The sequence below is a fragment of the Monodon monoceros genome, unplaced genomic scaffold, assembly GCF_005190385.1.
Source record: "Monodon monoceros isolate NGI ecotype Baffin Bay Population unplaced genomic scaffold, NGI_Narwhal_1 Super_Scaffold_18, whole genome shotgun sequence".
NCBI classification, from domain to species: Eukaryota; Metazoa; Chordata; class Mammalia; order Artiodactyla; family Monodontidae; genus Monodon; species Monodon monoceros.
The window spans coordinates 166,280,007-166,304,442 of NW_021703774.1; the positions used below are offsets into that span (position 1 = coordinate 166,280,007).

Below are 24,436 nucleotides of genomic sequence, written 5' to 3' on the forward strand. Positions count from 1 at the left end.
CCCCGGGTTCTGCCTGCCTAGGGGCTGTGCCCTGACGTTCCAAGCAGCCTTCCTGGCTGTTTTCACAGGTGGACACAGCCCCGGCTTTGACTTGCGTGGGGGTGGGGTGTTATGACCCAGCTTACCATTGTAAGGACTTGATTGGTTTCACCTGGAAGGGAGGCGGTGACGAGGCCCTCCATTGTAGATGGGCTTGAACACCCACCGCTCCCTCACCCGCCACCTTTCCTGAGTTCTCAAGTTGGGATCCCCGCACGGAAAGCTGGGAAACGCCGTTGCCCGCCACCCCAGAGCCGTTGGAAGGGGCCAGAGTCAGACTGTGGCTGACGGGCTTCGTGACTAGTAATAAGGCCTGTCATTCCACAGAGGCGGGGGTAATCTGAGAGCACACTTCTTGGTCTGCCCTGGCGGGGCGTGGGTCTCTTCCACTCCCCTTGCTCATTGCTTGGGCGGCCACTCTTCTCACTGCTCCAGGTACTCGGATGGTCTTACGAGGCGGAGAGGGGTTTTAAGGTTGATCTCAATGTCCAAGGACAAGCCAGCTGGCATTGTCACCTGCCAGGTCATTTGACCTCATGACCTTCACTCCAGCCATCCAGGGGTGCCACCCAGGTACCCCCCTGTATATCATCCAGTACAGGCCAGCTGCGACCTCTGAGTCCCCAGGATCCCTTTCTCTATTATCCAGTGTCGTGCTTTCTCACGCCTTCACTTGCATTCACTTTACACTTGCACCTTATCAAGACTGCTCATTTCTTGTCCCTGGCTTGAACCCCCGTCTCTAGTTTTTACCCTCCTCCTCCCCGCTGCCAGTGTAACCCCCAGGCACCCCTTTTCTCCAGCTGGAGAAACCCCAAGTCCATACCTGAGGGTCTTTCTTGGCAAGCGGCAGTGGTCCTCTAGTCCATGGTTTCTGTCCCCTCTTGAGCCTCTCCTGAGTCTGCTTCTCATGCTGGGGAAGCTATTTTAGCATCTCACCTGCTCTTGCCTGTTCATACCCCCGGTGCGTGTGCCACCAGCCAAGGAGTGGAAGTTTGGGGAGTGGGCTGGAAGCAGAGGGCCCGTTTATTTTGCACTCTCCTTTGAAACAGATTGGTTATTTAATGGTTCCCTTCTCCCCGTCCCCCCCCCCCCTTACCCCGCCATTTGCCAGGTTAAAGCAGCCTATTTTCGTATACTTGGAGATCAAGCTTCTGTAAAATTCTTGGTTAGGTGTTTTTAGGGCAACTCTTAGTCTGAGACCGGATGGCCGACGTGTCTGCTAAGGAGCAGTGGGATGTGATTCAGTTGAACGCCTTGCAGTCTGAAGCCCCAGCCAAACTCTGCTCTCATCTTCATCACGTCTTAGCTGTGTGTCCTCGGAGCCTTGACTTGCCCGTCTAGGAGGTGGGCCTGACGACCCTGACCTCGAGAACTAGAGATCGTGTGTGTGAAGCTTTAGCATAGTACCTGGCTTAGAGGGGCTGCACGGGGTTCTGAGGTCACATCAGATTTGCACGAGTGCAATGTGGTCAGTGTGCAAATGATAATAAAAACCGTGCTGGTCTCCTGGCTTGAATTGATAGCCATCAGATGCCAGAGACTGTTCTAGACGCTTTACACATTTACCACAAGGTTAGTCTTCTGTAGCCCCATTTTACAGATGAAGAAACTGAGAAACTGAATGAGTTGGTCAGAGCCTCACCGCTGATTAGTAAGTAGCAGCGTCAGGGTCCCCAGGCCCATCCAGTCAGAATCCTGCCCTTCTCCTGCCTGCTGGCTCTGCCCGCAGCTCCCCCAGGAACAGCTTTCGCCTTGTCACTGCGGGTCACCAGCGGACGGCTGCCTCTGAATGCAGATACTGTCACAGTAATTAGCACCAGCAGGACGCTGTTCAGTCTTCAATAGAGTGTAGCTTTCCCCTTCCCACACTGACAGGGCGTCCTGTTCGGGTGTCTGTGGTTTAAGCCGAGATCCTGACGGAGACGGAAGCGTCCACGGTAATGCTCACATGGACCCCACCTCCAGGCAGCGGCTGCCACCACCCAGCGGCACCGCCGTCCCTGTTTTTTCGTTGTTGTTGGGGGATTGGAGGCGGGGGAGGCTTCCCATTGCTCGCATAAAGGAGTAAGAGCTTCAGAAAGGGTGCAGGCGTGAGGGATGATTCCGCCCTCCTCCATTTTTGGGTCAGTGGCCCTCATCAGGCCGGACACTTTTTATTCATTAGTCGGACAGTTCACGGTTGCCCCTTTGCCACATCTGTTGCTGCCTTCCTGGGCCCGTCTCACTCACAATTAAGGTTCATTAGAGACCCTGTCAATCACAACATGCACAGAACCTGCCTATGAGAGGCCTCACGAAGGGGCCGCCCAGCCTGTGGCCCCCCTTTGCACATGATTACCGACCAAACTCTGGACGTGTGGTGAGCAGGAGAAGAGGTATGAATGGCACTTGTGACAATGCAGACTTTCGGGTCCTAGCGGGCCTGTTACCTTCTGTGTAATTGAAAGCTTCAAGCTAAGAGCAGAATTGATGTTAGAGATGGTGGTGGTAGGAGTTATGTCAGATGGAGGCTTTGGAACAAGTATTTGACAGCAGGCTACTCAGAGGAGAGATTCGAAGCCAAATAACAGAAGAGATTTAATTATCGTTAATCTCCCTGTCCCCTCTTTCTGGAATGTACAGGCACACTTAATTACTGTTGACTGGAAGCTTAAGTAACACTCTGGGTTCAGAACAGAACCCTTTAGGAGGTTTGCCCCAGGCTGAAAACGATTATCCTTCGCTTGAGTGGGTTTTCCTCTCTTTCTGACTGTGTGTCAAAAACAGTTGGGAGTAGGGATGTGCACCAGGCAATGTAAGTTGCTCACCTACTGCTGCCTCCCCAGCATTTTCCTCCCTGTTTCACTGAGCTTCCTGTTTCTCAGCACTGTGTGTTAGGGAAGCCACATCTCCAAGTTGTGTCACGCAGCAGGGGTTGGCTTAGAGCACTTCCTGTTGATGGTGTGCTGTAATTTTGTATTATTAGCACCCAAGGGCCCTCTGGATTGGAAGCACCTGTGGGATGTAACCGTGCACATCCGTTATCTCCAGACCCTGCGCAGTGCCTGGCCATGTCTTCGATGCTAAATAAATATTAGTTAACCATCCAATAAACCCGCCCATCCCCGAACTCTGCGAGGGGAGGGGGCATATTATGCTTCCTATGCCGCGTCATCTGAGGCGGAGAGATGCAGGGAGACAGAGATGCCGTGAAGCTGAGACGTAACACGGGAGACCTCAGCCCCGCGTTCCCAGGGCTGGTGGCCCTGGCAGGTGCCAGTACGCGGAAAGGCGGTAAATCATCTTGAGTCTTTAAGACCACGGGAGTCTGAGCTAGCGGCCTCTGGGTGTGCCCTAAGTTATCCAGGTGACCTCGAGTAGGCGACTTCAGTTCTCTGTGCCTCAGTTTCCTCGTTTATACAAGGAAGCGAATGATGACTTTACCTCATTCTCAAAGAGGGCAGCTGTGAGGACTGAGAAGCGTGGCTCAGGGGCTTGGGGTGGTGTCGGGTTGCAAGTGAGCGCTCAGTATCAGTGCTAACTGCTGTGACAATGAAGAAGAAGATGCTGGCCAGCTCTCCTTGTGGCCTTGATGACAGCAGGTAGCGAGTGGAGGAGGAGTTCAGTGACAGAACAGCTTGAATTCTTGGCCTTGCCCGTTAGAGTTCAGCTGTCCTTTTAAGGTGGAGTATGCCCCTTGCCGGAGTGGTCTGCTTCTCCCAGGGGGCCCGGCCCGTGGGTGAGTGCTTCCTGATCAGGCTCTAGGAGAAGCGGGCAGTGAGGCGGTCTCAGGCCTCCTCAGTCTTGACGCCAGCACCTCTAGTACTTAACCTCGTGGGTCTCCACAGTGAAGGCCTTAGTAAAGAGGCGTGTGACGGCTGGGGGTCCAGGAGAGAGGCAGGCCCCAGCGGCATTGGGTGTGGCTCAGACAGTTGGAGACCAGTGGAGACCAGTGGAATGCCCAAAGTGGTCACTTGGAAAGAGCGCTGCCCACCCCCATCCAGCCTGTCGGCTGAAGGTGTGTTTATCCTCATGTTAGAGCAGTCCAGTGAACACTCTTGCTGCTACCCCACCCTAGATCACCGGCTGCCCCTGCCAGCCTCTGGACCTCCGTGCCTATAGCCCCCCACCTGCCCCAGCTCGCTTTCTGCAGCCAGAGTAGCCATTCCACACGTGGTGCCGGCCATGACCCTCCGCGGCCCTTCATGGCTCCGCAGTGCCATCAGGGCTGAGCCCAGACAGCGGTCTGGGTTTGAGACCTCTTGATCGGGCCCCGTCCACCCCTCCTGCCTTCCCCACGGCCCCTCTGCTCCAGCCATACTGACCTGCTCTAGGGTCTCCCAGAGGCCCCGTGGCCTGTCTTGTTGGGGCTTTGTCTGTGCCGTCCCCTTTACTGGGAACACGTCTCACACCCACCCTGCTTGTCTGGCAGCCTGCCGCTTGGGCCCCACCCCCTCCCACCTCATCACCCGGCCACGGCGCTCACCTTTACTCTCAGCGGGAATGGCTTAATTATAGGAATCTGCCGCTGCCCACTCAGCTCTCTGAGGGCAGGGATCTCATGTCTGCTCTGTTCACGTTTGTATCCCCAGTGTGTGGCACGTGATGGACACTCAGGGAAGGCTTGTTGGAGCCCCTGCTGAGTGCTAGGGCCTGAGCCGAAGCCCTGGGGTCAGAGCGACAAGTGCAGTGAGGTTTGTCTTCAGAGCTCGCACGGTCATGGGGCGGGAGGGGGAGCAGATACCCAGGTGGATCCACTACAAGGATTCCCATGAGAGGAGCATAGAGTTCTGCCGAAGCACCACCGAGGGGCACCAGGCCCACCCTTGGTGGGTGGGTTTCAGGGAGGGCTCCTCGGCGTAGGTGGAGCCTGAGACAGCCTAACGGGGCGCTAGGAAGGGAACCAGCCAGGCCGAGACTGAGCAGGGGCAGTGTGTTTCCGTCCTGATCACAGCCCGTGAACCGATGCCTGATGAGCCGTGGGCACTGGCTCAGGCCTTGTGGATCGCTTGCCAAAAAGCAGGTGATGGGCACACACTCCAGTTTTGCTGAGGATCAGCTGTTGGTTGCTCCTCAGACTTTTCTTCGGGTGGATGAGGGAAGGGACGGAGATCAATTGACTTCAAGATTAGGGCTGGGAAATGGGCCTTTTTCTTAGGTTACTCCACGTGCCCGTCTGCCTCTGGAAAAGCCCACATCAGCCCTCCCCTGGGAAGCAGTGAGCCTGCTGGCCAAGTGCTTTATGGAGCTGCCAGTGCCACCCGCCTTTATCTTGTCTGATCTCACAGAGACCTGGGACTTTCTGAATCCGATCAGTCAGGCGTTGTGTCAAGTCTGGGCGCCTCCTTTGCAGCTCTGGTCAGTAACAGCTGCTGCCCCTGAGGGAACCCAAAGTAAACTCGTGACTTTCCGCTTTTCCTGAACTCTTAGATTTTGGTAGTGGAGAGGGCTGCAGAGTCTATGCCTTTGTTTCTGATCCTTGTTGCCCTTACAACTTAAGATGTGGTAGCTCTTCTTGTGACTGCTGGGAATGCTTGCACAGGGTGTCCTCCAAAGTAGAGTTGAATTACCTGTGCCCAGTGCTGCACTGAATGTCACCGTGTCCCAGAAGAAGAGTATCAGCATGGGTGTCAGCTATTTGGGGAAAACCATTGCTTCTGCTCCCGCCCCTTGGGAGTCCAAGTGGTCCATTTGGATGGAGCAGGGGATATCATTTTTCCATTTTATTACAGATCATTTGCCCAAGTGCAGGATGTTTAAGTCCACTGGAAATACTGGTGAGAGTGCTATATAATAACATGCAGAAATACAGTCCCTAGGTCTGGGCGGGGGGGGGGGGGGGGGGGGGAGGGGTGCCCAGGGGTTAGTTTTCCCTTGAATCATGTTTTTGCCTTAAAACTCCTTGACAGAAGAGCTTTCCTGCGTGCTGTCTGTGGGAAGCACCCTTAGGAAGGAGAAAATCCAGCCTGTCTTCTCCCACAGCCCGGTGGTCCTCTTCTGTTGCTTTAAGGGGTCACCGGGACCACTGAAAGGAGGCAAGGGGACAAGACCACGTGTTTCCTTCTGGGTGAGAGTGTCAAGCAAATTGGAGCTTGTTGATTACCCCATTGCTTTCCACATTCTTTCCATTCCGGAGACCACGGGGAGATTTGCCGATGCTCCACAGGTTTTGCAAATCTTTCCCTAATTAAAGGGCCTCCCAGCTGCGTGCATAGCTCTTCTGCCTCAAATCTCTGCCCTTCGGTGTTTGTGTTTAAAATTCCATCTTTCCGAAATGTTTGCCACTCAGCAAGTCTCCTTGAAAGCCCCCACTCTTGTTTGAGGGAAGTTTTTTTCCTTTTTGGCTTTTATTCTGCCTCTGTACAATTTAAGTCCCTTTGGAATTGCGTGCACGGATGCTCTTCGGTTATTTGTCGCTGTGAACCTCGTTGTCTGTATCTCACCACGGCACTGGGAGGTGGCAGCGGGTGCTGCTGGTGGCCATGCTGTTGTAACTTCTAGGTGGATGAGGACAAAAGAGCTTCGTCCTCCAGTGCTTCCGTTTAATGGGAGCCGTGCTGCAAGGCCAGGGAAGTACTTTAGAAGGAATCTGACCTAGGGAAGGATCGGGATGTGTTAGCAGGAGGCTAAGCTCTCCCCAGGTGAAGAAGATACCTGGCCCTTGTCAGCTGGAGCCAGAGGCACAATTCATCAGAAATGCACAAAGACCCCTTCCTTGGCCTCGCCCTAACAGAATTCTCCAGTAGAAGGTCTGTCTAGCGCCTGCCTTGCAGGAACTGTATGGCATCCTGTTGCTGGGGGGGGGGGGGGGGCTCAGAGAGCAGAGTTTTGTGAAATGCTCGGAGAGCTTCCGTGAAGAGGTCTGAAGAGTCTCTCTCTAAGTTAGATCCTGCCCTCTGGTTGATGAGAAATACGATACAAGTGAGTTGGAGAGAGACTCCACTTCCCAGGACCAGAAGAGGCAGAAAGCGTTTCCTTTCTGAGGGCCGTCAGGAAGCCCTGCGAAGGCTGGCAGGCACTGGCCCTGGAGCGGGAGGGCCCAGGTCACGCCCTTAGAGCATGTCTAGTTTGGGAGACAGATTTAAACCCTTGAGCAGAGCGTGGCACACTCAGCCCGCTTTCCCCAACCTTGGAAGTCGGCCAAGAACAGGGTCAGTGAGGAACAGCTGCGGGTCCTGCCGGCTCTGGGTTGAGGCCACCCGGCAGGAGCCTCAGATCAGTGAAGGGGACACTCAAGTTGATAAAGATCTGTGCCATGGGGAGCAGGAAAAGCTGGGCTTCCCTTTAGGGAATAGGACTGGGGCAGGGGCCTCTGGGTGCAGGAGAGCACTCCTGGAAGAGAGAAGGGAGAGGTGGTAATTTGGCTTTTACAAATAGAGAACTTTCCTAAGAATTTTAAATTTGAATTGGAATTCAGGGGAGAAGCGCATGCAGTCACAAGCGTTCTTCTTCTTCCCCGTCATGGGTCATTCACGTGTGTGCACCTCGGAGACAGGCCCAGGGCTTAGTCAGTTTGAGGTCTCACCAGGTACCTTGCTCAGTAGACATTTTGTTTTAGGAAGAACGTCACAAGCTTTTTTTTAGAACGTCACAAACTTGATGAGTTCATACAGCCATATCCTGGATGGTCGTAGAGATGATAAGTAAATAAACGAAGTCTTGCACTATGAAACTTCGTAGGATCTTAACACTGAAATGAACCTTACTGGTCATCTAGTCTAGTGGTTTTCAGACATTTTAAAAATTAGTGGAGCCCTTTTTTAATAAATTTTTTTGGGGGGCTGCGTTGGGTCTTCGTTGCTGTGTGCGGGCTTTCTCTAGTTGTGGTGAGCGGGGGCTACTCTTTGTTGCAGTGCGTGAGCTTCTCACTGCAGTGGCTTCTCTTGTTGCGGAGCACAGGCTTTAGGCACGTGGGCTCAGTAGTTGTGGCTCGCGGGCTCTAGAGCGTAGGCTCAGTAGTTGTGGCACACGGGCTTAGTTGCTCCGCAGCATGTGGGATCTTCCCGGACCAGGGCTCGAACCTGTGTCCCCTGCATTGTCAGGCGGGTTCCTAACCACTGCGCCATCAAGGAAGCCCCAAATTAAATCTTATAGCAAACTTGAATGGATCATGTTGGGCCCAGACTTCCCCTCTTACTCTTTCACCACCTTGAGCCCCACCAAGTGCCTCTCTGCCTTGGAGAACCATGACATCCATCTTGTTCAGTTTGGGTCCATTTTATTTTTTTTTTTTTTAAGATTTTTTTTGTTGTGGACCATTTTTTTTAATAGGCCTTTATTGGAGTATAATTGCTTCACAGTACTGTTAGTTTCTGTTGCACAACGAAGTGAATCAGCCATACGCACACACGTGTCCCCATATCCCCTCCCCCTTGAGCCTCCCTCCCCTCCTCCCTATCCCACCCCTCTAGGTCATTGCAAAGCACCGAGCTGATCTCCCTGTGCTATGCGGCTGCTTCCCACCAGCCAACTATTTTACATTCGGTAATGTATTTACTTCGATGCTACTCTCACTTCGCCCCAGCTTCCCCCTCCCACCCCGTTTCCTCAAGTCCATTTTCTGTGTCTCCTTCTTTATTCCTGCCCTGCAACTAGGTTCATCAGTACCATTTTGTTGGGTTTTTTTTTTTTTTTGATTCCATATATATGTGTTAGCATACGGTATTTGTTTTTCTCTTTCTGACTTCACTCTGTATGACAGACTCTAGGTCCATCCACCTCACTGCAAATAACTCAATTTCGTTTCTTTTTATGGCTGAGTAAATATTCCATTGTATATATGTGCCACATCTTTATCCATTCATCTGTTGATGGACATTTACGTTGGTTCCATGTCCTGGCTATAGTAAATAGTGCTGCAGTGAACATTGTGGTACATGTCTCTTTTTGAATTATGGTTTTCTCAAGGTATATGCCCAGTAGTGGGATTGCTGGGTCATACGGCAGTTCTATTTTTAGTTTTTTAAGGAACCTCCATACTGTTTTCCATAGTGGTTGTATCAATTTACATTCTGCCGTGGACCATTTTTAAAGTCTTTATTGAATTCGTTACAATAATTGCTTCTGTTTTGTGTTTTGTTTTTTTGGCCCCGAGGCATGTGGGATCTTAGCTCCCCGACCAAGGATCGAACCCACGCCTCGTGCATTGGAAGGCTAAGTCTTAACCACTGGACCGCCAGGGAGGTCCCTGGTCCATTTTAGAGATGAGGAAACTGAGGACCAGGGCAGCTATGGCTCATCTGGTGATCTAGCCCCACTTCACTGAAGACCCACCTCTGGCTTCCAGGCTGGTGATGCATCCCTACCATGTGCTGCATTAATTTATTCTCACGTAGAAAGCTCTGGGTTGTAAGGGTCAATAGCCAGATAGATACAAGAGTGAAGAGAAAGATAACCCTGCCCCTGGTTCCTGATGCCCGGAGTCACTTTTTACTGACCTGAAACTTAGGTCATGTAACATATTCTTATCTGCTGGAAACCCCAATTAATTTTTTTGTATTTGCATTGAACTTACAGTTCCCTGGAATATGCCTGTGCTCTCTGCCTGGAATATTCTCTCAATTCACCCTTTTTTTTTTTTTTTTAAAAACAATAGAGATAAAATTGTGATTATGTAGATACAATTCACATACTATAAAATTCACCCTTTTAAAGCGCGCAGGGGCTTTTCAGCATCTTCACAGAGTCGTGTGGCCATCAGTGTTCGGCGTTCCACGCTGCACTCCTTTGACCAGATGGGCACCCCTGCCTCTCAGTCCCGCCGGCTTCTCTGTGACCTCTTCTGCCACGTACGTGCTTCAGTTTTTATAACTGAGCTCAGGTGTTAGCTCCTCAAGACATGTACCCTGGCCTCCCCTGCTCCTCTTCCCCTCCAGAGAAGCTCTGGGCAACCCCCCTCGTTTCCATAGCATCCAGTACTTCCCCGGTCCAGAGCACAGAGCACGCTGGGGCTTCACTTGTGCCCTGCTCTCTCCTATTAGACTTGGAGGATGGGGACACTGTATTTAATCCTTCATACGTTAGGTAGGTTTTCTCTGGAGGGTTTGGGTTTTACTTCCTAATGAGCCAAAGTGGAGAAACAGAGGAGCTCTTGATCCGGGAAGACACAGACAACGAAGGGGAGACATCCATTACTCCTGAGCGGATCTGACTCTTTCCCCAATAGGAAGAGTTGCAGATTTTTCTTTGGCCGTGAGTGGTCATTTTTCTCTGGCTGACTTCGTGAAATTAAAACAAAACTTTGATGAGACATCCATCCAGTGGAAGGAATCCAGTGTGAAACGTTGTGGCCAGCCAGCCAGGATGATTTTTGTGCTAAGGGGGGAAGAAAAGCCACTGACTTGTTCTGGGTATCCCTCACGTTAACGTGGCACATCAGTGCTGGCCCCCAGCCCCGCTCAGACTCACGTGCCACACACGTGCTCGCACGGCATGAACGGTTCCACTTGAAAGGGGCCAGCAGCATCACTGGGATTTTGGTGGACTGTTGCACCGTCTGGGATGTTTAGAAGTCTGTGGTCTTGAGAGTTTGGAGAGACTCTATGGTGGAAAGACCCAGGACTGTGGCATGTGACTCAGTGGTTGCGTGGCTCTGAGCCTCGGCTGCTGCCTCACGAGGTCCTTGGCCTCCCCGGGTGGCTCTGAGGAGTCCTGGGGTGGGATTGCATGGGTTTCCTTGAATTCTGGCTCTGCCACCTGCGAACTGTGTGACCTTAGCCAAGTTATTATACTTAACCTCCCTGTGCCTCAGTGTCGTCATCTGTAAATTATGAGAACTTGGCATAAATTGGGATAACAGTAGCACCACTGCTTCGTACAGGGTTGCCACGATGATAAAATGAGGATGTGTGTTCCGTGCTTAGAAGAGTGTCTCATGCATAGCAGGCACTTAAAAAAAAAGGTTTGCTTTTGTTAGGATAATTGCTTTAATAATACTAATAACACTAAAACGGTAATACTAAAACAGATGGACCCTCTGTCCGGCCCATGAAGTTACATTGTCTTTGCAAAAAGACCATGTGATAAACGAGTTGTTTTAATGTATTTTTCCCTGGTCTTTTTCCCAGAAAGATTTGAGGTGATTTGTAAGAATGTACCCAATGCAATAATGCTTTTAACACAGCCTGAGAAAGCAGGACCGCAGGCCATTCGGGAAGAGATCTCCACTCTGTCCACGCATGCCTTCCTCGCACAGGGGAGGCTATAGGCCCAGCTTCAGGAGGCGCCTGCGTGGAGTGTGAGGGGCAAGGGCCGGCCCCACAGGTCCTCGCAAGGTGGTGGTCCACACTCCAGGGAAGGTGCAGGGGCTCGAGTCTGCATCTGACTTGGGAGGCCCTTGGTCACAGTGATGCGGTGCCACCCCAGGTCATCACCCTCTCACTCTCACCCCCACCCACCCAGCTGGTCCCTAGTCCAGCTCTCGGAGAGGCGCTGAAGAACATTGTGGGGGGCTTCCCACTGAGACAGACATGGGCTTCAAAAGGTCAGAGCTCCACCTGAGTGGCCCTCCTCTTCCACAATTCAACCACGGTCCCACCGGCATTTAGGAAGCCCTGCCAGCCTTACGCTAGGCCCAGGGCCGTCCAGACATCTCATCCCTGCCCTGAGGAAAGACACCCCATCCCGAATCCATGCGGCCTGGGGCCCAGTCTTATATAGAGCGGCAGGGGCGTAGCCCGTAGATGAGGGGCATCGCCTTCGCTAAGGAAGCTTTGGGCATGCGTAGAAGAGGACCTTGAAGGATAACTGGGGGTCACTAGGTAGCACCGGGAGAAGGGCAGGCGATCCTGGTGGAGAGACTGTCAGGATGTCGGCTGGAGGGGTGACTGAGGGGATCGCGGGAGAGCCGCGGGGCTGCGGCGGAGGCTGGGCCCAGGCCGGGTCGGGGAGCTTCCCGCCCGCGGCCGTCCAGGCCGAGGCAGTTGGCTGCCCTGTGTGCAGCAGCTCCTGAAACTGGCCTGGTGGCTGCGCGAAGCCCTCAGGAGCCAGTGCACATAACTTAGACCCAGTGAGTTTTCTGCCTCTGGCTTCCTAAAGGTGCTTGTGTATCGTGCCCTATTCCTCGGGGACCAGCCCTTCCTTCATTAAGAGGAGCGGGTGGCTTAGAGAGACCCCAGCTTCTCTCAGCGCAGACACAGGTGATGCGGTCGCTCCTGGCCAGGGAACAGTTAATTTAATTAGGCTCCAAGCACCTGGTTCGTCCCCTTCGGGAAGCGTAGGGTTACATGTGGACAACAGGAGCCTTGTGTGTGCCCCTGGATGACCCACGTGTAGTGATTTCAATTTCCCCTTTCAGTTTGTCTTCTCTTTGTCCTGCCCCCTCCTGACCCTTCTTTAGAAAAGGCTTCTGGCTTCTTACTCCAGCCTGCAAGCTTCTAGAAGGCAAAGCTTTGGGGTATGAATGGCTGAAACCCAGCCCAGGAAGTTTGCCTTTGTTTATTATTTATCTCTGGGGTGGTTTGGGGCACCTGCCTAAGAAAAGAGCGGCGGGAGGCTTATTGTTTCTTGAGAAAGCTCATTGTTGTTAATGGCACATGAAAAATTGATTTCTAAGCAGAATAGAACATGTGTTGATCAGAAGCGCTTTCCTAATGTTGGCAGCTTCCCATGTGTTAGACCCTCAGTGATGAGACCCGGCTGGCAGTATGTGACCCTCGGGAGCCCGTGCCGGTGGCCCGAATCTGAGGGGCACGGTTCGCACACGTTATGGTGTTGCCAAAATTGGGAGATTGCTTCGTACACTTGTCGTGTACATTTAACCATGTTCTCCTTAAAAGCGCATTTTATAATTCGCAGTCTTCAAGTGAAGAAAACGGTCTGAACTTGTACTTAAAGTATACTGTTCTCAGAGTCCAGTGATAGCTTAATTAGAAGAGAGGCCGGATCTGAAACACGAGGAGGGCCGGCGGCCCTGGGGTCAGGCTGTGCTGGGTGGTGGCGCTGGCAGTGTCGCGGGTCCCTACCCACAGAGCAGGAGTCAGGGTGGGCGGGCAGGGACCGTGCAGCCCCCGAGTTCCCCCCGATTCTCTTCCTTCTCCACCCCCTCTCCTCGGAGCCCCACTGGAAGGGGGTGTGGGAGCGGAAGCCGCTCGCCTTGCCAGCCCAGCGGGGCCTGTGCTCTGGAATCGCTGGGTCAGAGTCTGGAACTCAGAGTCCAGTTCTGCCCTGCCCCCACCTTGCCACCTGTGTGAGGCGCTTCCCTGCACTTGGGTTTTCCCATCCACATGGTGGGGAGGGTGGGGTCCTGGAGGGTGAGCAAGGTCCCCTGGGCTCCCCCTCCGCTTCCTCAGGCAAACCCTCTGAGTGGGTTTACAGGACGGGGTGAGGTGTCCCCAGTGTGGGGCATGCGCACTCGGAGAGGTGTTACATCAGTTCACTTGGAAACTGCTTCCAGGGCCCAAGGTGTTTCTGGTGACAAGTAAGGTCCTGGTAACAAAGCTTCCGCTGGGCTGGGACTTCCCTGGTGGTCCATTGGCTAAGACTTCGCGCTCCCAGTGCAGGGGGCCCGGGTTCCATCCCTGGTCAGGAAACTAGATCCCACATGCCACAACTAAAGATCCCGCATGCTGCAACCAAAGACCCTGCACGCTGCAACTAAGACCCAGCACATCCAAATAAATAAATATTTAAAACAACAACAACAAAAAAGCTGCTGCTGGGCAGTCGTGGGGAGGACTTTGTTTCCTCCACCCCGATCGGGGGTGGGGGTGGGGCTGGGGGAGATCCTTCATCTCCCATAGGCTCCAGAGGCCGCCTGGGCCCACGTTCACGGATGGGTCTTCAAGTGCACCCTTCTTAAACCTTGGAGTCTGGGGAGGAGGTGGGAGGGAGGCTTTAAGAAGTGTTATGAACAACAGTGTGCTGGGGCTTGCCATCACATTTAAAGGGGCCCACAGGCACTGCTCCACCTGGCCGAGGATTGCAGCGCACAGATGCTTCTCTCTTCTGCTCTCCCCGGGGTGGGGGCGGGGGGAGCCTGGGGCCGGCTCTTCGGTCCCATCACAGTGCCTCTCCTTTCCTCCACTCACGTGTCAGCTCCGTCCACCTCCTAGACCGCCGAATCCCTGCAGTCACCCTGCCATCCCCATCAGGTCCACGTCACAGCCCTCGCCACTCTCAGGATGGCTCCTCGTGCCTTGTCTGTTTCCAGCGGCTGGAGCGTGCTTTGAGAGAGCAGGGCTGTGCCCGTCCATCTCGTCTGCCACTGAATCCATGGCACCTGATGGGTGCCTGGGGGTGGGCACTCAGGATCTACTGAGGTGGGTGTTGTAGCCCCCAGTTCTGAGGTTTAGGAAGGTTACACTCAGCCAGGAAGTGGCAGACCAAGGATTCGAACTTGTGTTTGATTTTGAGTTTGGTGCTTTCCAGAATGCCACCCTGTAGGTTGTGTTTCTGACACAGGCATGTGTGTCACTGAAAGCACTCTCCTTATTTTCTTTTTTAATTTTTATTAGAGAAAAGCAGGGAAGGTTTGGGGCCTTGGAAAAAATAAAGGGAACGGATTGTAAACAGAGACCTCTGCTGGTCATGGGGAGGGAGCCCCGGCATCCTGATACTTTGCTGTCTGCCGGGGAGTGAGGCCAGCCAGCACTCTGCCCAGCCATGGTTTCAGCAACGTTACTCATCTGAGTGTGCGACCCAGCGAACACGGTCTGTTTTCGATTCTTATCTCTCTGGTGGCGGGCTCTCAGCCAGCGGGCAGATCAAAAGACGGAATGTGTTCGTTTGGCCATTTTTTTTAAAAACCGAGGTACAAGGGTGCATTTCTTAAAGACGAGGGCGCCGTGGATTAGATTATCCATGGAGTTGAACTGGTCTGGCTTTTGTGCTTTTTTAAGGGTTCATCTCAAGTTTCTTTTTCTGGTTGAACAATTTTTTTCAACATTAATAACTAATGGAGAAGGGGAAGAGGCAAAGTAGAACCATATGGTGGCCCAAACACAAACCTCACTTGTGGCCGGAAACTTCTGATTTGTATCTCTTTTCATGTGATCAGCTGTTGGGCTAGATAGTAGAAAAGGATTCAGTTTGAGGCAACAGTAAGAGTGAATGTAATTTTTATTTAGTTTTTTTTTTATAGCTTTTTAAAAAATTTATCTGGCTGCGTCGGGTCTTCGTTGCGGCGTGTGGGATCTTTAGTTGCAGCGTGTGGGACCTTTAGTTGCGGCATACGAACTCTTAGCCGCGGCATGCAGGATCTAGTTCCCCGGCCAGGGATCGAACCCGGGCCCCCTGCATTGGGAGTGCAGAGTCTTAGCCACTGGACCACCAGGGAAGTGGAAGTCCCTGTAATTTTTATTTTTTTAACCCAGATACACTGTATGTCACATGTCTTTTCTTAGACATTGGCTAGTAGCTGTGTGACTTGGGGCAAGTTACTTCTCTAAGGCCCTATTTTGTCACCCCCTCCCCCTTTATTTATTTGGCTGCAGCATGCGGCACGTGGGATCTTAGTTCCCCGACCAGGGATCGAACCCGTGTCCCCTGCAGTGGAAGCGCGGAACCCTAACCACTGGACCACCAGGGAATTCCCTCGCCCTTCTTTAAAATAGGGACAGTAACCATATCTATATGCAGGGCTGTTTTGAGGATTAAAGGAGGCGATGCAGGCTCTTTTCTTCCTGGCTGCTTGAAGATCAGCCGCCATCATGCCATCATGAGCAACACAGTAACTGTCCGGACCAGGAAGTTCATGACCACCCGACTACTTCAGCGGGAACAAATGGGCACTGATGTCCTTCGTCCTGGGAAGGCAACAGTACCTAAGACAGAAATTTGGGGAAAACAAGCCAAAATGTACAAGACCACACCAGACGTCACCTTTGTGTTTGGGCTCAGAACCCATGTTGGTGATGGCAAGACAACTGGCCTTGGCATGATTTACGATCCCTTGGGTCACGCGAAGCAGGATGAGCCCAAACACAGGCTTGCAAGACATGGCCTGTACGAGAAGACCTCAAGAAAGCAGCGAAAGGAGCGCACGAGCGGAATAAAGACGGTCGTGGGGACTGCAGAGGCCAGTTTGGTGCTGGCAAAAGGAAGTCAGCTGGAGATCGGACGGCAGAAGGAGTGAAGATTCTGCGGTGGTTGTGCAGATTTGTCGTGAGAGAATTAATAAAGTAAGACCTTTTACGTGAAAAAAATAATCAAAAAATCAAGGCGGCGACGCACGTAGAGTTTACGCAATGCAGTGCCTGGCACCCCCGCCCCCTCCTGGTGACCTTCTCTTTATTCTCGTTATCGTTAAAGGGTCACCTGAGGCAGTAGCTCGTGGCACGCTAGCCTCTCTCCTGCCTCTGCCTTCTGGGCTTTTTCCTCTCCCTGCCCTACTTCACTTTATTCCTGTTTCACCCGATCTTTCCTGTGGCCCTGTGGCCCCTTGGGCACTTGTGAGCCAGCTGGTGGTGCTGGTGGTGAAGGGCGAGGCGGTGTCTGCTCCCTGGGGTGTGGCCCCAGAGGGGCAGTGGAGAGACCGATGGAGGCGTGAACTTCACCACCAGAACAACGGTGGGAACGCTGTCTTGGCCAGTGCAACGTTGTTTAGTATGCCACGTCACTTGGAATTAGGTTTAAATCCCCCCAACAGCTTGGATTGGTCTGACACCTTTGGTGTTATATGAACACTCCTTACAAAGGCTGTTAAAGCAGGTCAGATGGACAGTTTGGACAGAAACTGTCCAGCCCTCGGATGGTCGACACCAAGCACACGTTCTCGCCAGAGGCCCTCCTTGGGTCCCGAGGCAGCAGAGCCTATGACACACACGTCCTGGAGTGAACTCCCGGCTTTGTTTGGACCTGTCCTTTCATTTAAATTGCTGTGCAAACTTGTGATCCATGAGACTTAACGTGATTTCTTCCACTGTTCTAAGCATTTGACATGACTAGGAGGTGGGGTGAGGTTGGGTCTGTACTGTGACCCTACATCATAGGATTGATACCCGCTTCCACCAACACGCCAGAGCATCCACCAGTGTGTGCGTCACTGGCCCAGGTCTGGAGGACCGGCCTCTGCGGGCACCCACCGAGTCAGCGCCCAGTGAAGAATGTTAAGTCTTAAGGAAGGAGTAACCTGATAGTTGAGGCCGGTGTTAGAACAGCCGTCCCCAGAGCATTTAGGATTCAGTTGATACCAGCGTCACTGCAGGAATTCCAAAGAGTGGGAGCATCTTGATAAGGAAGTTGGAGTTTGGTCTGGGCCCTGAAGGGTGGTAGGATTTAAGACTATATGGGGATCGGTTGCCAGTTTTTTTGTGTGTGTTTTTTTTTTTGTTGTTGTTGTTGTTGTTGCAGTACGCAGGCCTCTCACTGTTGTGGCCTCTCCCGTTGCGGAGCACAGGCTCTGGACGCGCAGGCTCAGCGGCCACGGCTCACGGGCCCAGCCACTCCACGGCACGTGGGATCTTCGCGGACCAGGGCACGAACCCATGTCCCCTGCATCGGCAGGCGGACTCTCAACCACTGCGCCACCAGGGAAGCCCAGGTTGCCAGTTTTAACAACCAATTATTCATTATGTATCTGAAATACAAATTTAACTGGCCAAATGCATTGTTTTATCCAGCAACCCTAAACGGGGAGGATTTTTAAGTGGAAGAACGCATGTGCAAACTCGCCTGTCTAGAAGCACTGAGTAGGACAGTGTGGTGGGTTGAGAGGGTTCAGGCAGAAGTGCAGGGGCGGGAGTGAGACGAATTGGTAGTGGTGCCAGATCATGACTAATGCGCCCTTGGCAGCTGCTCTGGTACGAATCTGCGAGCACACTGTGTAGTCCACACTTCTCGTTCCACATGACGACAATAATGTTATTTTTACAGAGCATTTTATCTTTGATCAAAGAAACAGGAGTGGTGGAGGGAAGCAGAATACAAGGATATGGCCCAACTTGGGAGTTTATCCAAAAGGCGAAAATTGTACCTGCTGGGGTGGAGAATCATCCAGCCATATCACAACCAGGTGCTTTTCGTGGTGGGGCAAGTCATCCATCATTCATGAACTCTCTGTGTTTTTCTGTGCACAGCCGTAGCTTTGTGAGTTACAGTTCAGATGTATGTTTTCCTTAGGTTGGTTAGAACCTGGCCGTAGATTTTGCAGAGTCCAGGTCCAGGTCTTCAAGGGTGGCTGGATCTGGGTGCTCAGGTACTATCTCCACGGCCCTGCAGTGCTCAGAAACACAGGGAGGTACTCTCCCGCTGCCTGCTGCAGCCCAGGCCCTGCACCCCCAACCCAGCTGCCCTGGCAGAAAGGAGGTGAGACGTGTATCCCTTCTCCAGGGGCGATCCCTGGAGAAGACTCTTCCCTGCATATGCCAGGGGCTGAGGCCCTCTCGTTGCCCATGCGTGGTGGTGGAGTAGAGATCAGCCTTGCCCAACCATATGGAGTGAGGAGCTTTGTGACCAGAAGAATAGGAAAGGAGGCTGGGCAGGCAACAGGAGTGGCCATTGATGACAGCTGGTACCACGGATCAGCCCCTTGCGCCGCTGCCTTAATCTGCGTTGTCTGTGCTTCGAAGGACGTGAGTTACAAAGTGGGGAGTGGAGTCCCTCCTGCTCCTTTATGCTGGCCTTGAAAGTACCCAGATCTGCTTGGACAGGTAGGGAGGGCTGGATCCCATTTTCTAGAAAAGTGGCTGCCACATTTTTTGACTTCACAGGCCAGAGACATTTAAAAGTGAAGAGGAGGAATAGGTCATTGGTTGTGAACCTTTAGAACAAAAACAAGACCTATCGTTTCATCAAGTTACGGACATCTTAACACCAAAAAAAGAAAAAAAAAGGGCATTCTCAAAGGATGAATACGTTTAACCATATGAAGAACCTAATAGTGTCTTGATTAGAGGCTTTCTTTACCTGAATTATTTGCGCTGAAGCAGTGAGGCTCTTACAGTGGCCCAGCAGCCATCTGTGTCTGATGCAGCGCACCTGCTGTGTTTGCCAAATGAACAACCTCGGGCCCAGCCCAGGTCTCCATGGCTAGTTAACAGCTGAGCAGGGGCTCGAACCCAGCTCTCTCAGTCTCGCACTGCACTGTGCTCCTTGGGGTCGTATAGTAACACGGACGCCAGAACTTTCACTAAAACTCCCGCTCTCTCTGTGTGCTGCTGTGGAACCACATCACAGGTCATATTCCTGGTTGGAGCCACAGTGAAATTGTCATTGGTATCCATCAAAGTTTAGTTCTTGACTGTATACTCTTTGGGTGAAGATCCTTGCTACACACCAATTTATTAATTTAAAAATAAAGCCGAGGGCTTCCCTGGTGGCGCAGTGGTTGAGAGTCCACCTGCCGATGCAGGGGACGCGGGTTCGTGCCCCGGTCCGGGAGGACCCCGCATGCCGCGGAGCGGCTGGGCCCGTGAGCCACGGCCGCTGAGCCTGCATGTCTGGAGCCTGTGCTCCACAACGGGAGAGGTCACAACAGTGAGGGGCCCGCGCACTGCAAAAAAATAAAAAATAAAAATAAAGCCGATTGGCATTTAGGAGGCTCCATATTGTAAAACTCCTCCCTTCCTCCTTCCCACATACGTCAAGCACTTGCTCTGTGTCAGGCACTGCCCTGGGCACTGAGGATTCAGCGGTGAACAGGATCAAAGCCCTCGCCCTGGTAAAACCTACATTCTAGGGGGAGAGACATGACCACAAATCAATAAAAAAAATCATTTCAGTTAGTATAAGTGCTGGGAAGAAATTATTGAAATACTTTCGATCCATGAATTAGCCTCTTGGATAGGAGTGAAGTCAAGCCTGTTTATACCAAATCCCATTATCTTGTAAGCTTCTTCTGTTGGGGGACTTAGCCATCCGCAACAGGACTGGCGGGAAGGGGTCAGCATGGCTCTGGGCAGAACTGGATCTCAATGGTGCATTTTCATCCAGTGCCTGGGGCAGTACAGCAAATTCAGGTGCAGCCTAGGCTGGGGCTGCTGTCTAGGCCGGAGCTGCCGTTCAGACCAGGGATGCCGTCCAGGCTGGAGCTGCAGGCTGAGAATGACAGGCAGCAGTGGTGTTGGGGACCGAGGGGGAGCAGGGGCATCAGTGCGTCGGTTCCTGATGTGCACGCGTTGCCCTGCGCTGGACGCTACGCTGGGTACTGAACGCATCGTCGTCGCATGCAATCCGCAGCCGGGTTGGTTTTTCTCATCCCCGCTCTACAGGGGAGGAAATGCAACTTGGTAGAGAAGTAAAGTGACTTGCCCCAGGCCAGGAGGCCAGTGAGTCGTAGAGTCAAGAAGTCTGACTTCAGAGCGTGTTTGCTTGGTCTTTACGTAATACTCCAGGATAAATTAGGCCAGTAGTGTCAGGGCCCAGCAAGTAAGGCAAGGAATCAGCCCAACAGAATAGTGATGCCAGGGAAAGGCTGTAACGTGATAGGCGGGCACAGAGGTGCCCAGGGCCCTTGCACTTGGCCAACGGCAGGAAAGCAAGGCCACTTCAAATCCCAGCTGCCTTGGGTGGAAGCTGTTACAATCTTCCTTGCCTTGATCTGGCCTTTTTTTTCCAGGTGAAGGGCGCCATAGCTGAGCAGGGGCTGGGTGGGAGGGGGTCGTTTCCCAGCAGACCGTGCCTTTGGCCTGTGCTCTTCTTCCTCTTAGCTGTCCGCTAAGCCAGAGTTCCGGTCAGAGAGGGAGACACCTCTCTCTACTGCTTTCTTCTTGTGTGGGCCTTGGGCAACCTCACGACTCCGGGCCTCAATTCTCTAATCTGTAAAACGGGGATAATAACTACTTCACAGGGTGAGTGTGAGCTTCCGGTAGACAGTTTCCATCTGTAAAGGGCCCAGCATAGTGCATGATACGTGGCAGGCACTTGGTATTCTCAGCACCAAAACTAACTGAACACAGCCCCATTTTTGTTTGTATGTCTTTCTGCTTGGGGAGGTGGGTACACAGATGGGTGTTACATCCAGAAGGAGTTCTGAAATAAGCATGTTGTCGACAGGGGTTAATGATGTGTGTGTCTCGTGTCGGGCGGCTGGCTGCCCGGTGCTGCTCGGTGTATGAGAAACGGCTGTGAGTCACCAGGCAGGGTCACCACCTCACAGGTGTGCCAGACAGCGCCTTCCAGGCTGAATCCGGAGGCACCCCCCCATCAGCAGAGATGCCTCGAGAAGCCCACGGAGGCTGGTGGTCTCCGAGGTGACCGTGTCCCCATCCGTGCCTCTCTGGTGGTGGCGGGGGCCTTCCGGGGGAGCACGGGAACTGCTGTGACTGGCCACCCATCTGCTGAGCTGCTCTTCGGGTGTCTTTGCCACATGATTTAACTTTTCCATTTGGAAGGGTTATTGGTGCAGTTGGCAGCCACTCGTCGGGTAAACGATATGGTGGGGCCTCCGTAAACCCGGGCCCATGAAATGAATAAGTCAGCACATTGAAAATATAGCATGGAAGTGACTCAAGCCTGAAGGAATCCATTTTGGAGAGTGCTGCCCTCCCTTCCTGGAATATTTCGGTGGAAATTGATGTTTGAGTTGGGAGGGGGAGGCCAGAGGCCTGGTTCCTAGCAGGGCTCTGTGTCCGATTCAGCAGCATTTGCCCTGGATTCAGCCCTGCCCGCCCCCCACGCGAGGGCCCCCCTCCTCAGTGAGGGGCCCAGGAGGGTGAGCCTGAGCACAGCAGCTGGAGCTCGGCACTGTGGGAAGCTGGCGGGAAGCTACCTTTGCAGCAGGTAGGGTTGACTCCGTAAGCCAGCCTGGTAACGCTTGGCTGGGGTCCTGGAAAGTACTGGAAACTCCACCCAGCAAGGGAGCCTGTGGGAGCTCTCGGCACGGACTGGCTCTTCTTCTCAGAGCTCTCTGGACTCCTGTGTGTTTAAAGTGTTTACCTTCTTCTCGGGGCTTCAGCTTATGCTTTTCCCACCAGAGACCAATACCAAGCACGTTCATACGTTACTAGACCACCCTGGCGACCAGGTAAATAAAGCTACACGCAGTTTGGAAGGAAGGCTGTATTGGAAATCACGCTCCACTGTAATTCAAGAACAGGTTTCTTTATAGAGGGACACAGTTGGTGTCAGACACATGTGGAAAAGAAAAGAACAGGCCCATAATTCTGGCAGGCTACCAGGGGCCAGATGTTAAATATGCTGACCACGGTATGGCTACAGATGCCGTTAGCCAACCTGGGTTTGATGTGTTATTTTAACCTCTGTTCTGACTTTTCCTCTCTCTCTGCCAGGTCCCCAGTCTATGTGAAGATCTCCTGTCTTCTGTTGACCAGCCACTGAAAATCGCCAGAGACAAGGTGGTGGGAAAGGATTACCTTTTATGTGACTACAACAGAGATGGGGACTCCTATAGGTGAGCTCCTGCCCCACGAATGCAGCAGGCGTGCCGCGCCCGCCACAGCTGCTCACCACTGCTGCAGCAGCTCAAGGACTACTGAGCTTTGACATCTGACAGCCCATCAGCCTTCTTTCTGCTTGTGCTTCTGCTAGGCTTTCCTCCTTCCCTCCCTCCCTCCGTCCCTCCCTCCCTTCTATCCATCATTCCATCCAGTTGACCGGAAGATGTCTGTGGAGTACCCCCACTGGGCATTGGAGATGCAGCAGTGAACAAGAAACCCCTGCCCTGGTGGGGCTTACAGTCTAATAGGAGGGGGATGTTGGTAAAAAAAAAAACAACAGGGACTTCCCTGGTGGCGCAGTGGTTGAGAGTCCACCTGCCAGTGCGGGGGACATGGGTTCGAGCCCTGGTCCGGGAAGATCCCACATGCTGCAGGGCAACTAAACCCGTGCACCACAACTACTGAGCCTGTGCTCTAGAGCCTGTACTCTAGAGCCTGCGTGCCACAAGTACTGAAGCCCGCGTGCCTAGAGACTGTGCTCCACGATAAAGAGAAGCCACCGCAATGAGAGGCCCGCGCACCACAACGAAGAGTAGCCCCCAGTCGCCGCAACTAGAGAAAGCCCGCACGCAGCAACAAAGACCCAATACAGCCAAAGATTAATTAATTAATTAATTAATTAAAAAAAAGAAAGAACCCCCAGCAAGCTGCTTCATTAAAATTGCGTCAAATCCTGCAAAGGAGAAGGTCCAGGATGTGCCCATGACAGGAATCCCGAGCCCAGGGAGGGCCTGCATGCTTAAGGGCATGTGAATGAATCTCGTCAGACAGATGTGCAGCTGTCCTTTCTCTCTCCATCACCCTGTCCAGGGCTGCGAATAACTAAGTCGACTTGCGTCCCTGCCCTGGGTGATCCGTGGTCTAGAACGGGAGACGCCCCCAGGAGCCGATTACTGTGTGACGTGATTCCTGCAGCCAGGGCCAAGCTTACTGCATAGAGAAGGTAGCTAGAGAAGGCCGAGGTTGATTCCAGGAAGACTTCCTGGAGGAGATGTCGTCCGAGCTAGGTTTTTAAGGGTGCCTAGGAGTTCTTAATATTAAAAAAGACTGGGAATCCCTACACGCATCCAGTATTCCTGTGATGGATGGCTGTAGTCAGTACCTTGGAGAATGGTGGAGGAATGCCATAGGCTATAGGTTTTTTTTTAGAAGCCGCAGAACCTGGGCTGGGTCTTAACGCTTTGGCCTCATGCTCTTTTGGGGGAGGGGTTGGGGCCTGAAAAATGAAAGTAGGAGAAATTCGCTGGAGGTAGCCGACATGGGCTCCAAACCAGCACTGCCCCCTTGAGCAAACGGGAACTTTGACAAATTACTTACTGTCTCTGGACTCTGGTTCTCTCATGTATTAAGTGGAGGGTGATAGCGTTCATTCTTCTGACAGGTTGCTCAGGGACATGTTTCTGTGAGCAGGCACTCGTGTGTCAGGCGCTGAGTCACTCTTCTGTGGAGCTTGTGTCCCAGCGAGGAGTCCAGAGAGTAAGCAGCTGTATAAACAGCCCGTATTGTTGAAGAGCAAAGAGCAAAGAAGGAAAAGAATGGAGGACCAGGGCAGGGGGAGGCGGAGGGGCAAACAGGGAAGGCTCTGGCGTTGGTGGCCAAGTGTGAAATGAGACTTACGGATGAGAAGGCTCAGTCCCGCGCAGGTCTGGGAGAAGAGTGTCCCCTTTAAAGGCCCTGGGTGGGGTGAGCTGTCAGGGTTGAGCCTGGCAGGGAGGCCCGAGTGGGAGACAGCAGTGAGGGTCGGGGGGGGGGGGGCGGGGGTAGGAGGTGAGACCAGAGGCCTTGAAGGCCAGGGCCGTAGGGCTTGGCTCGGGGCACTTGGGGGTTGAAAGAAGTAACACATGTGAAGGGCTGAACAGCACCGAACTTGGGGGAAATTACAAAGAATTCATACTACTTAAACAAGACTAGACGACTGTCACGTGATCACGTCCCTTTCCTGGTTTCAAATGGAGGTCAGGTAAAGAATGTATTTTGGTCTAACCTAGACGGGAGACTAGAGTCGGAGATGGGGAGAGGTAGTCGGGTTTGAGGTACGTTTTTAAAGTAGAGCCAGTGGGCTTCCCTGGTGGCGCAGTGGT

The 24,436-nt window shown here is 52.8% G+C and overlaps 1 protein-coding gene, 1 non-coding gene and 1 pseudogene across 3 annotated transcripts in view; 2 read left to right on the forward strand and 1 right to left on the reverse strand.

Annotated features, from left to right (window-relative positions):
- Positions 1 to 24,436, forward strand: part of CAPZB (capping actin protein of muscle Z-line subunit beta) — a 138,418-nt gene that overhangs the window by 74,055 nt on the left and 39,927 nt on the right. For both annotated transcript variants that reach the window (XM_029228913.1, XM_029228914.1), the window contains exon 3: positions 22,188 to 22,309. In XM_029228913.1, the coding sequence (XP_029084746.1) occupies positions 22,188 to 22,309 (122 nt within the window). The remainder of the gene's footprint in view (positions 1 to 22,187; positions 22,310 to 24,436) is intronic.
- On the reverse strand, positions 15,223 to 15,295 carry TRNAG-CCC. Its single transcript has one exon. It is a non-coding gene; the product is annotated as a tRNA-Gly (tRNA).
- Positions 15,289 to 17,312, forward strand: LOC114898818 (annotated as a pseudogene).